At 47.5% G+C, this 13610-nt stretch overlaps 1 protein-coding gene across 2 annotated transcripts in view; it reads left to right on the plus strand.

The window, feature by feature from the left end:
- Window positions 1-13610, plus strand: part of TBC1D22A (TBC1 domain family member 22A) — a 430744-nt gene that overhangs the window by 21932 nt on the left and 395202 nt on the right. For both annotated transcript variants that reach the window (XM_004380015.3, XM_023734625.1), the window contains exon 2: window positions 13297-13353. In XM_004380015.3, the coding sequence (XP_004380072.1) occupies window positions 13297-13353 (57 nt within the window). The remainder of the gene's footprint in view (window positions 1-13296; window positions 13354-13610) is intronic.

Raw genomic sequence — 13610 nt, forward strand, 5'->3', positions numbered from 1 at the left:
TTACTTCATCTGTCTGACTCGGTGACGTGCCTGTTACTTGGTCTGTCTGACTAGGTGACGTGCCTGTTTACTTCATCTGTCTGACTTGGTGACGTGCCTGTTATTTCATCTGTCTGACTAGGTGACATACCTGTTACTTTGTCTGTCTGAAACACAAGGAAGCACTTCATTGTAGATGTGGTGGTAGAATTTTTCACTTACTTTATCACGCTCAGACCTGCAGCTGGAGTTCTTTCTTTTCCACACGTTTATTTCCTCACACCGTCCGTGATTTCTCCTGTTGCTTTTTTCCTCACTGCTGTTTAACCTTTACTTTAAAAAAACAAATGAACAAACAAATAAAAACAGAAAGATGTTCTGGTCTTGTACCACCAGTTTTGTTTTCAGAGCCAGCACCTGGGTGCTACTCTTAGGTGCTGTTGAGTTGATTCTGACTCATGGCAACCCCACGTGTGCAGAGTAGAACTGCTTCATAAGGTTTTCAAGGCTGTGCTCTTAGGAAGCAGATCGCCAGGCCTGTCTTCTGAGGCACCTCTGGGTGGACTTGAATCGCCAGCCTTTTGGCTGGTAGTCGAGTGCTTAACCATTTGTGCCGTCCGGGGACTCCACCTGGGTGTAGAGGCTCCAGATTGAAACCAGAAAGAAGGGTGGCAGGATATACAGGAGAGAATCACCTTCTTACTCTCAAACCCAGCAGCCCTGCCGTGTTGAACTCTAATTACCCCTTCCTTCTTAATGTTTGACTTGTTGCTTTATTTTCATTTCCACCTCTGTTGTCAGCTCAGCAGCTGTTGTTGGCTGGGGTTGAGTTGGTCTCTGACTCCTAGTGACCCCATGCACAATGGAATAAAACGCTTCCTGGGCCTGCGCCATCCCATGATCGGTTCTGGATCAGACTGTTGTGATCCATAGGGTTTTCACTGGCTGATTTTCAGAAGTAGATCACCAGGCCCTTCTTCCAAGTCTGTCTTCATCTGGAAGCTCCTCTGAAACCTGGTCAGCCTCACAGCAATGTACAAACCTTGGTTCAGTGGTAGAAATTCTTGCCTTCCAAGCAGGAGACGCGGTCAATTCCCAGCCATTACACCCCATGCTCAGCACTTACCTGTATCCTAATGAACTACCTACCATCATGGACGCTGTCTGAGGGCAGGAACTGTGACTGTCCCACTGTAACGTTCGGGCACCAGCATCGGGCCTGGCACATAGCAGGTTCTCAGTCAGGGTGTGCTGGGTGACTTGAATGGAGAAGCAGAACGGAGTATGGTTATTGAAAGTTAAAGATATCAGTCTTCATGGCAATCCCCAGGTGAAAACCAAGTTTGAGAACTTGGCTGTCTGAAAGTGGACCCTCAGACAGTGGTTGATGATGAGTTTTGTTTTGTTTGTAAACGTCTTGGCCCGTGTTGTACAGTTAGCCCTGGGATGAGTCCTGTAGAGATGGTGTTGGTCTCGGGGTCCGGTCTGTTCTTTCAACATTTTCCCTGTCTGATCAGCGTTTCCAGCCTGTCCTCCTGCCGTAACCCCACCTTGCCTGTAGGCTCCCCTCCCAGTTCTGGCTTTGTACCTTAGATCATGCTTCATAAAGTAGAGAGTCAGAGGAAGACCCTCAGTGAGATGGATTGACACAGTGGCTGCTACAGCGGGCTCAAGCACAACAGCGATTGTGAGGATGGTGCAGGACCAGGCAGTGCAGGTCACTGTGAGTTGGAACCGACTAGATTGCACCTGACAATGATGACAACAGCCTTAGCTTTACACCCCCCTGTGTTTTGTCCTCTTGGGTTCCCTAACCAGTGGCGGCAGCTAAAGAGAATGTCCTGTGCCATGTGCTGAAGAGGGGACCTTTGCTGAGAATTCTAGGGGCTGTTGCAGGGGGAGGCATTTCTAGTTTGGGAGACAGGTCTTCACGGCACAGTTCCCGGAGGAGTGTCTCTGCCCACCTCGCCCTGGCCTGCTGTGTGCAGTGGCTGTCCAGTCCAGCTCCCCTCATCCCTACGCGCGAGCCTCTGTGTGTCCCAGCCTGGAACCGCTGGCCTCTCATCAGTTCCCTTCGTCATTCTTTCATCCGAGAGTCCTTACTGGCCGCCTGCTGGTTTCATCTTCAGGATGTTTCCAAACTGGGTCCTGAAACCACAATTAATGGTCCCTACTACTGACTGCTGGCAACAAATGAGTCCTTCTTAAGTGTCAGATTTATCTAGTGCTGCTATAACAGAAATATCACAAGTGAATGGCTTTAACAAACAAGTTTATTCTCTCGCAGTCTAGGAGGCTAGAAGTCTGAATTCAGGGGGCCAGCTCCAGGGGAAAGCTTTCTCTCTCAGTTGGCTCTGGGGGAAGGCCCTTGTCATCAGTCTTCCCCTGGACTAGGAGCTTCTCAGTGCAGGAAACCCGGGTCCAAAGGATGTGCACTCCTGGATTTTCTTGCTTGGTGGTAATGAGGTCCCCCTGTCTCTCTGCTGGATTCTCTCTTTTATATCTTTAAAGAGATTGACTTAAGGCACAACCTAGTCTTGTAGATTGAGCCCTGCCTCATTAACAGAACTGTCTCTAATCCTGCCTCATTAACATCATAGAGGCAGGATTTACTACACATAGGAAAATCACATCAGATGACAAAATGGTGGATAATCACACAATACTGGAAATCTGGCCTAGCCCAGTTGACACACATTTTTGGGGGTTACAATTTAATCCATAACATTCCACCCTTTGGCCCCCCCAAATTCATGTTCTTAATACATGTAAAACACATTCACCCCATCATATCATAGCAAAAGTCTTAAATCAGCTCCAAGTCCGAATTCCAAAAATTCCTCTTCATGTGTGAAGTCTAGAATACAAGTTATCTGTTTCCAAAGCACAGTGGTGGAACAGGCACAAGCTAGACGTATCCATTATAAATGAGAGAAATTGGAGGGAAAGAAGGGATAACAGGCACCAAGCAAGTCAGCAGAACACATTATATTAGCCCTCAAGGCTTAAAAGTAAGCCTCTGTTCTGTGAGACCATTTAGGTAATGGCCCTGCCCTCCAGACTGGGTATTGGCCACACTTTCTGGATTCCGGTGGAGGTCCCTCGGCCCTCGGCTTCAGCTTCACCTTCCAGGCTCACTGGGACAGCAACTCTGCTTTCTTGCATTTGTGCAGCCCCATTCTCCTAGTGCATCTGAGTGGTGACTCCACCTTTTGAGACTCCAGAGGTCGTGGCCCTACCCTTTGAGACTGAGGCAGCTTTGCTTCCTGTGTTCCTTGTCTCTTTAGCTTCTGCTTTCTGGTTCCTTGGCCAGCCCCTTGGGTCTCTTCGGCTGGCCCAGCGTCTGCCCTGCTCAGGCAAGTGTTCCAAAGCTCTTTAGCTCCACCGATAAGTGCCCAGAGGCACCCCACTCCTCCAGGAAACCTTCTGCCCGAAGACACTCAGCTTTCTTGATCCGTGGGTTGGCATGCCTAGCTCCACCAATAAGTGTTCAGAGTCACCCCACTCCTCCAGGAAGCCTTGTGCAAAGACACTCAGCTTTCTTGATCCGTGGGTCAACTCTGGTGCTGTGTCATACCAGTCTCCTGGTTCTGCTGCTGCCATTTCTCTGCTGCTGCTTCTCGCCATCTGCGCTATCTCTGGTGTTACAGCTCTTCTCACTTCCTTCTGAGTCCTCACCAGAATTGTCTTTGACTTTCATAATTCCACCAACAGTCTCTTCAAGGCAGTCTGGGCTTTTACTACTAGGCACTTTAAAACTTTTCCAGCCGCTATCCATTCACAGTTTCAAAACTGTTTCCACATTGCAGGTATCTGTTAGAGCAGCACCCCATTCCTGGTACCAAGTGCTGCTGTAACAGCCATAACACAGGTGGATGGCTTTAACAAACAGAAGTTCATTTTCTCACAGTTTAGGAGATTAGAAGTCCAAATTCAGGGCACCAGCTCCAGGGGAAGGCTTTTTCTGTCAGTTCTGGGGGAAGGTCCTTCTCATCAATCTTCACCTGGGCTTCTCAGCACAGGAACCCCGGGTCCAAGGGATGCACTCCACATCTGTTGCTGGTTTTTGGTGATATGAGATCTGTCTTCTCTCTGCTCGATTCTCTTTCATATTTCAAAGGAGATTGACTCAAGATACAATCTAATCCTGTAGATTGAGTCCTGCCTCATTAACATAACTACCTCTAATCCTGCCTCATTAACATCGTAGAGGTTAGGAGTTACAACACATGGGATACTCACATCAGATCACAGAATGGTGGACAACCACACAAAACTGGGAATCATGTTGACATACATTTTTGGGGGACACAATTTAATCCATAACATTAAGTTTTCATTTTCTTAGTTTGGGGATGATATAATTTCAGTCATTTTCACAGTAAGGTTACTGAAGTTTTCTGCTTTGTGACAACAGCGTTACAAACTGTTGCTCTTCAGGCTAGGAAGAGTGAAGGTGTCTTGGACCTGTTTAAAGCTTTATTGAGTAACATTGGTCTGCCAAGCACTTTAGCTATGGGTGTGCCTGGTTATTAAGCCCTGGCCCCTAGTGTACTCACCTTTTTGGGGCTCAGCAGGGGTCAGGGAGGAGAGGTTTGTTTTCCTTTTTTTTCATTACCATGTTTATTGAGATATAATTCACATACCATACAATTCACCCGTTTACAATGTTTCTTCAAGTTGCTGTTTTTCTTCAATGCAATGTTTATGAAACTTATTTATAAGGATTCATATAGCCCTAGTTCATTCCTGTTTGTTGTGGTTGGCATCCCATTATATGTGTATATTCCACAGCTTGTTTATCCATTTTTCAGTCCATGATGGATGTCTAGATTTTTCTTACATTTTTTTTCTTTCTATTATTACAAATATTGCCGAACCCGTCTCCTTGTGTACGTCTGCTAGGGTTTGTCCACGCTGTATACCTAGAAGGGGAATTTTGTCACGTGTGTCTGCTTGTCATACGGGATCACTAGGGTTCTCTTTAAAAGAATGGGCTACTATAGTGTTTTAAAGCACTATAATTTATAAAAGTTTACTGGTTAATAGTTAAACCTATGCAAGGCAGAAACCTGTCAGAGAAGGAAAATGCAAATATTTTCCACTAATAGGATAGAAAGTGGTAATACTTCACCCTGTCAAAGGCAAAAAACTTGTGAGACCCGGAAAAACAAAGCAATCCCGTTGAGTTCTGGCTTTCACGGGTTTCATTGTACTTTTTTTCAGAAATTAGGTGGGTATGTTAGTATTTACTCTTAAAATGGCTTTAGTTAAGGCCTCTTTTTTCTTTAGCTATGCAAGACCAAAAAAAAAAGAAAAAAAGCAATTTTAATAAGATAAAATGAAACTCCTTTTAGCCCTAGCTTGAACTTTGTTGGAACATTTTCTGCTCAATAAACACAAGTGGTTTGCCCATGAAGAATTAATGAGTCTCCTGCTCCACCGGGAGGGAAAAGGCCTGCGGCATGGGATAAAGCTGCAGGACTTTGTGCAAATGACATGCAAATAGTGGTCTGTGGACCAAAGTGCCCGCAGGTTTCCAGCCATAGGAACGCACTGGTGCGTTAGAGGAAGGATGCGAATGTTCACCTAACCTAGATTAGTAACATTGGTGAATGCTGTTTGCAGATGACTTTGCAGGATTCAAACTATTATCACAGGTGGTTATCTCATTTTATATGCTATTTGATTTCCACTTCCTGAATCAGGAAGCTAAAGCTCAGAACACTTACTTGGTTACATGTTTACCAGCTAGCAAGTGATGGAGCTGAGACTTGAACCTAGGCTTTTTGATTGCTAAACCTGTACATTTTCTACCAAGGTTGGAGAGACTGCCATAAAATTTCAGAAAAAGGACCATGGCAGACAGGTTGTGCTTGAACCAAGCAGGTCATCTACTTTTTTTGGGGGGGGGGGTGGGCACATAACAACCTTTTCTTCTTAGACTCACAGATTCTGTGGGTCAGGAATCGAGGTGGGGTACAGTAGGGATGATGTCTGGGGTGTCACTGGGGAGACTTCCAAGCTGGGACTCAGATCACTCACTGTCTAGCGGGTGAGACAGTGGCAACAGGGGCCTCAGTGAGGGCTGTTAGTTGTCATGCTCACACGGACCCTCCGTGTGAATGCTTGGGCTTCCTCACAGCATGGTGGCTGGGTTCCAAGAGAGAGTCCCCAAGAAAACTAGGTGGAAGCTGTATGGCCTTAAGAAAAAGTATAACCTCTTTATGGAGATATAATTCACGTACAACGCAATTCATTTAAGTGTACAATTCAGGGGTTTCGGGTGTATTTACAAGGTTGTGCAGCCATCACCGCAGTCAATTATAGAACATGCTTGTTACCTTAAAACAAATCCCTGCACTTAGCTGTTAACCTCAGCTCTCTTCTCCGCCCACCCTAATCAGCCACTAAGGTGTAGTTTTGTGTCTGGCTTCTTTCACTCAGTATAATGTTTTCAGGGTTCATCCATGTTGTAGCATGTATCAGGACTTCATTCCTTTTTGTTGCTAAATAACATTCCGTTGTATGGATACAGCATATTTTGTCTGTCTGTTCGTCAGTTGGTAGACATTTGGTTGTTTCCACTTTTTGGCTATTATGAATAATGATGTACTCGTTCGAGTACAAGTTTTTGTGTGGACATATGTTTTCACTTGTCTTTAGTATATACCTATCAGTGGCATTACTGGGTCGTGTGGAATTACTGGAAACTCTGGTGGCAGTGGTTGAGAGCTACAGCTGCTGACAAGAAGGTCAGCAGTTCGAATCCACCAGGCACTACTTGGAAACCTCATGGGGCAGTTCTGCTCTGTCCTGTAGGGTCGCTATGAGTCGGAATCGACTCGACGGTAGTGGGTACGGTGGAATTACTGGGTCTGTTTAGTCTTTTGAGGGGCTGCTGGACTGCTTTCCATAACGTCTGCACCACTTATCATTTCCACCAGCAGTGCGTGACGGTCCCAGTTTCTTCGCATTCTTGACAACATTTGTTATTTATCTTTTTGATTTTAGCCATCGTACCAAGCTTTCGGTTAGTAGCCGAGAGCTTAACTGTGCTACCCAGGAGCCCCTGGCAATCTACTTGGTTTGTATATGTATGTGTATATATATGTATACACACACAATGAAAACAGTAATATACCTTCTCCTCACCGACTATCTTGTCATCCAACATTTTGCATTTACGACAATAGTAAAAAATCTGCTCTCTGTCTTGTGCATTAAGTACTTATGTCTAGCCGCGCAGGGAGTACCGTGCCTGCAGCGAGAGCCAGGCCTGGGGAGACCTGAGTGGGCGAGGGGAGGAGGGAGCAGACCCCCGAGAGCAGCTGAGTTGACCTGAGCGCTCCTGAGGAGCCGGACCAGGCCAAAGCCGAACTCCAGGAGCCTAGGTGGCTGTGCGGTGGGTGAGGAGTAGCGTGGTCAGCTGGGTGGGTGGGTGGGACGGGAGTGGTGTGGTCAGCTGGGTGGGTGGGTGAGGAGTGGCATGGTCAGCTGAGTGGGTGGGTGGGACAGGAGTGGTATGGTCAGCTGGGTGGGTGGTGGCAGCAGCTGGAGGCGGCCATGGCGGCGGATGGAGAAGCAGGGGTGTGGGCAGCTGCGGGGGTGGGGGCTTAGTCACCATGTGATTAGGGTCAGCACTGCCTCCTCCAGCCCACTTCGTGATGGGAAATGAATTGGCTTGTCTGGCCCCACCTGGGTGCTGTCCGTCCCCTACTCTGGGCGCTGGGGTGGGTAGGCAAGGGGCCTGTGCAGCTGAGGCCCCAGCACCCTACCCCTCTGCCACCAGAGGTCCACCAGGCTATTAAAGGGGAATGTTACTGCAAAAAAAAAAAAAGGCATTTTTGCATAATGTGAATTTCACGTAATGACCTGGTCTTTGGAACCTAACTTGATGAGTAGGGGGTGTGTAAACTTTACAAATATGCAAAATAATATATACTGCCTAGAGATTCATAACTCCTCTGTAAAACTGCAGACACTTGCATAGGAATTATAAATGTAAAATCAGGTTAGTAGTTAGCTCTGAAGGAGCCCTGGCGGTCAGCAGTTCTGTACTTGGCTGCTGACTGAAAGGTTGGTGGTTTGGACCCAGCAGTGGTTCTGTGGGAGAAAGACTTGACGATTTGTTGCCGTAAAGATTACAGCCAAGAAAACCCTTTGGGGCAGTTCTCCTCGGTCACATGGGGTCTCTATGAGTTGAAGACCGACTTGAGGGCACCTAAGAACGGCAACAACAGCTACCTCTCAGCAGCAACAGGCAGGTAGGGGAATAGAACTGGGGAAGATTTCGACTGTATTGTATGAAAGAATGTTAGGACTCAATGGGACAAAGTCGCTGGACAGTGTTTGTGTGAGTGTTCATTGTATCATGCGTGTCATTTCACTGGCTTTGTAACCTGCTGTGTGTGACCTTGGGCAGGCTACTTTAGCTTTCTATCTTTCAGTGTCTCCATCTTGAAGATGGGGACGGTCCTCTCTGCCTCACTGGGTTATGAAGACTAAACAAGTTAACACACTCAGAGTTTAGAAGAATGCTGACTCTGATTTTACTGCTGTTGTCATTGTTTGCAATATTTCGTATGAAAAGAACAAGCGGGAGTGTGGATAAATCTGGAGGCTGGTGAGGGTGGTTGCAGCTGAGTTGGGGGCATGCAGGGCAGTAGGTGGGCATAGTGTCATTTTGTTCACCTTTCTGTGTGATTATATCTTTGGTACAAACATCCACACCCTCCCTGTGGGCCAGGCCACGCAGAGTTCATGTCCTCAGTACCTGGGACGGTCCCTGCCACGGAGCCGGTCTCCCCTGGCTGGTAGCTGGATCCAAGCCATGGTCTCAGGTCTCTTTTTCAGGTCGGACAGCGTCTCTGACTAACCCTGATGTATGCAGAAACAAAAATGAGTGATTAGTTCAGATGTTTAGTGTAGAATTTTCTACTGAGATAATTTAATTTTCCTTAGTGACTTTTCTTGGGAAGCAGAAGTCATAACAAAGCCTCTGAGGGACGAAGCTTTCCGAATTCACTTCTCTTCTCTGGTCTCTGTCCACTCCTGGGAAACGAAGGGCCGGGGCTGCATGGGTGGGCTCCAGGACCCTTTCTGTTCTAACGTTGGGCTGTGTGGGTGGGCTCCAGGACCCTTCCTGTTCTAACGTTGGGCTGTGTGGGCAGGTTCCAGGACCCTTTCTGTTCTAACGTTGCAGGTCCTGTAGTGCAGGGCCCGCTTGGGCACATGTTCCTGCTCATTGTAAGACACACACTTAGCTGCCACCTTTATTTTCCCAGCTATTTCTCCCTCTCCTTTGCCTTCAGACCTTATATATGCTATTCTCTTTACCTGGAACTTTCTACCTACCCTAGTCTACCTTTTCATCTTTTTTTTTTTTTTTTAAATTGTTGTTGATAATATACACAGCAAAGCATACACCAATTCAACCGTTTCTACAGGTACAATTCAGTGACATTGATTACATTCTTCAAGTCATGCAACCATCCTCACGCTCCTTTCTGAACTGTTCCTCATTAACATACATTCACTGCCTCATAAGGTTCCTATCTAATCTTTTAGAGTTGCTGTTGTCCCTTTGATCCTGTATAGATAGTTCTTAAAAGAGCATAATGCTTAAGGCATACGTTTTTTACTAGTTAAACTAAGCTATTGTTTGGTTTTAGGAAGACTTCAGGGAGTATTTTTGGTTTAAGGTTTAAAGATTATCTCAGGGCAATAGTGTCAGGGGTTCATCCAGCCTCCATGACTCCAGAAAGTCTGGATTCCATGAGAATTTTAAATTCTGTTCTACATTTCCCCCCTTTTGATCAGGATTCTTCCATAGAATCTTAGATCAAAATGTTCAGTAATGGTTTCCATTTAAGTAATTTTTCCTTAAGGAACCTTCTTGATTCCCCAAGACTGGGTTTCTGTACTCCCGTGGTGTGCTGTTATAGGAATTGTCATAGAATATTATACATGCCAGTCTATTGTTTTGCTTTTAAAGTAAATTGTAAGGTCCTTAAGAGTTTGGACTGTATTGTGCTAACTTTGTCTCCGTAGTACCCATCATATGCTCGTCACACAGTTGGTATCCAACAGATGTTTGTTACATTTTGCTGGAAAAATTTTTGGATATGAAAGGATACACTTAATATAACCAAAATATTGTGCTGCAGGTACAGGAATGGAAGATTAAATAGAAACTGAATAGAAACTTGAAAAAGTGACCCAATATGTAATATTTTAAAGTATATTAAAGATAGTGTCCTCAAACCAGCGGGAAAAAGATTATTTAATAAACGACGTTGGAATGATTGGCTATTTTTTTTCCCAAAGTTCCCCACTAAACAGTATATAGCAAACTAAAATAACTTACAGAAGGATTGAAAAGTTAAGGGTAAGAAATGAAATGCTAGAAGCGAGAGCAGGGCACGTAGCTGGATATTTATGTAATCTCGGGAGGGGTGGGCCTTTCTAAGATTAGCTCCCGAAGTAGAACCCATATGGAAAAGAAAAAGAGTGATTGATCAACGACGCGATCGTCTAACCCTCCCATAAACCGGGAAAGCTGTAGTAATTTTCTGTTGCTGCTGTAACAAGTTACCACAACCTTTAGTGGCTTAAACAACACAGATCAGTTCTCTTACAGTTCTGTAGGTCAGAAGTCCGACACGGTCCCACTGGGCTAACGTTCGGGTTTGGCAGGGCTTCCAAGGGGCTTGTGGGGAACAAACATTTCTTGCCTTTCCCGGTTTCTAGAGGCTGCCCACGTTCCTTGGCTCAGGGCCCCCTTTCTCCACCTTCAAAGCCAGCAGTGCAGCCTGTCTCTGACCGGCCTTCCATAATGGCCACAGGTGGGAAAGGTTCTCTGCTTTTAGGGACATGTGTGATTAGATTGGGCCCACCTGGGTAATCCTGGGGGGTTTTCCTATTTCAGGGTCTGTACATATGAGTTGGAAACAGCACCTAACAACAACGCTCTTAATCACACCTGCAGAGTCCCTTTTGCCCTGTAAGATAACGTAGTCCCAGGCTCTGGGGCTGGTATTCTGCCTTCTACACCTCCTGCATGACAGAAGGAGCCCTCTGTGTAGCCCAGGCAAAGGGCCAACACCCCGTCAGAGTAATGGACAAAGGGCATGAAAGGCAGTTTACAGACAGAAGTAGTGCAAATGAAGAAGAAAAGCTTAAAATCGGTCAACCTGCCCAGTAATCAGAGAGATGCGTGTGCCAACATGGAGACCACTTTCCTCCTGTCGCATGAGCAAAGATGTCCTGTCACATGTGCTGGTAGTGATAGAAAGTGGTGCCGCTCTCCTAACGCGTGGTGTGGCAGGGTGCGTTAAAACCCTCCACAAGTGCGTACGTCCATCCCCGGAATCCATCATTAAGAACTCATCTTAGTTGTATGCAAATATCTGTCTACAGGGAGGTTTACAGCTGATCAGAAGCAAGTGGGAGCAAATCAAAGGTCTCACAGTGAACATTGGGTGAAGAAATTCTGGTGCAGCCGTACAGTGGGACAGCGTGGGGTTAGAGAGGACGCTGTCCAGGGAGACAGCCCAGGGCATGGGCAGTTAACTGGTGCTCGTCCAACTATTAGGATTTAAAAAATTTTTTTTGAAATAATTATGGATTCACAGGAAGTTGCAAGGAAATGTCTAGGGACATCCCATGCACTTTTTTCCCCATTTTAATGCTTTTTAATTTACATGGGCTGTATACATTCTTTTGTCGTACCAAATAATACATGTGAAGTAAATACATATATTTAAGTAAATTCAAGAAGAATAGTAATAACATGGGAAATGTTCTCAGACGCCGTCGAGTCTGGTCCGACTCATGGGGACTTTCTGTATAACAGAACGAAATGTCGCCAGGTCCTGCACTGTCTTCCTGGCAGGGAAAGAATGAACCTGTTGCTGTCGAGTCGATTCCGACTCATAGCGACCCTCCAGGACAGAGTAGAACTGCCCCATTGGGTTTCCAAAGGGGGCATCTTTCCGGATGCTGACGGCCCCGTCTTTCTCCCCTGGAGCAGCTGGTGGGTTCGAACAGCTCACTCTCAGTTAGCAGCCGAGTGCCTGTCTTCACACGTGTGCACACTCACACCACAGGGCTGTGCACCAGCACGTCCCGGCGGCTGTGGCTCCCGTGCGGACCGTATCATGCGGTTATCTGACCCATAGTGGCTTCAACAAATGGCTTTGCTGATTGGATGTAAATGGGAGTAGGGAGGTGGGCGCGGCTGGAACGGCAGCTCCAAAAGCCTTCAGAGACCCGCGCTCTTTTCCGTCTTTTTCCTGCCATTCCTCCCGGGTGACTTCATTTCCTGTGTCACCTCACGGGGGCAAGATGGCAGAGGTCCCTCTAGACTTCAGCTCTGCGTTCCAGGCAGGGAGAAGGGGGGAGCCAAGGGCAGAAGGGGTGCTAGCTAAAGCCTGTCTCCTTTTGTTGGAAAAGCGGAAACTTCCACTCATTTCTCCCTGGCCTGAACTAGGTCATGGGGCCTCCCTGGCAGGAAGTGAGCTGTGGCAGGGGGAGGGGGTGCTGGCTAGGGTCTGCTCTGCTGACCACCGGCGTTGACCACACGGGTTGTTTTGATCTGTTTTCCAAATTTACTATGACGAACATAATACTGCTGTAATAGAGCTATTAAATCTTTTTCAGAAATGACATTTATCTTCTGGTAATTCTGTATTCCCTCTTTAGACAAAATGGTTTTATTAGCTGCCGCGGAGTCAATTCCGCCTCATGGCCAGCCCGTGTGTGCAGAGTAGAACTGCTCCGTAGAGTTTTCAAGGCTGGGACCTTTCGGAAGCAGATAGCCAGGTCTTCCTTCTGAGGTGCCTCTGGGTGGGTTTGAAGAGCCAGCCTTTCGGCTGGTAGTTGAATGCTCACCCATTTGTGCCACCGAGGGATGGTGCTAAATGAGGATTTTCAGACGGGCATTTCGTTGTCAGTTTTCAGTCCATGTCGGTGAAACGTGGGCTGTGAGCAATGCCACAGTGACTGTCCTAGGTGCCAAGTAGCCCTGAAGCACTGGTCACTGTATTTGCTGCCGAGGGCTCTGGGTGGTGGGGTGCAGCGGCCACCTGCGCTGAGGCCTGTTCTTGGTGGAGCATGGGTGCCCTGCATGTGGGCTGTGGGCAGGCGGCGCAGGCGTCCCCTGGCCAGGCCCTCGGGCTGTGGTTGGGCAGGAGGGCGGGAAGGCAGCTGGTAGTCGCCGCTGAGCCAGGAGGGTGACTGGGCGCGCGGTTTCTGAGTCAGAGGGAGCCCTGGCAAGCCGAGGAGAAGCTAATGTATGCCCCTCTCCCTCCACAGCATCCAGCACGTGTACGGGGCCCAGCACTCCCCTTTCGACCCGCTGCTGCATGGCACGTGAGTCAAGTTCTGCCCCCCACAGGCTTCTCACCTACTGTTTGGAGAAGGCTGGGCTCCCCATCCTGGTGGAAGGGAGGCCGTGGTAGCCAGCTTCTCCTTGCTTCCCTCCAGCTCCATGGACGTCCCAGGAATTCCCAGGGAGAGGATCCTGTTCTCTCCTTGAGTAAACACGAGTCAAATGGTTGTTCTGTGTGGCACACTGCTGGCGGGGAAGGCCGGCTGGGCAGCCAGGCCGGTGCAGGGGGGCGGTGGGG

The sequence above is a fragment of the Trichechus manatus genome, unplaced genomic scaffold (genome assembly GCF_000243295.1).
Source record: "Trichechus manatus latirostris isolate Lorelei unplaced genomic scaffold, TriManLat1.0 scaffold00069, whole genome shotgun sequence".
Classification (NCBI taxonomy): domain Eukaryota; kingdom Metazoa; phylum Chordata; class Mammalia; order Sirenia; family Trichechidae; genus Trichechus; species Trichechus manatus.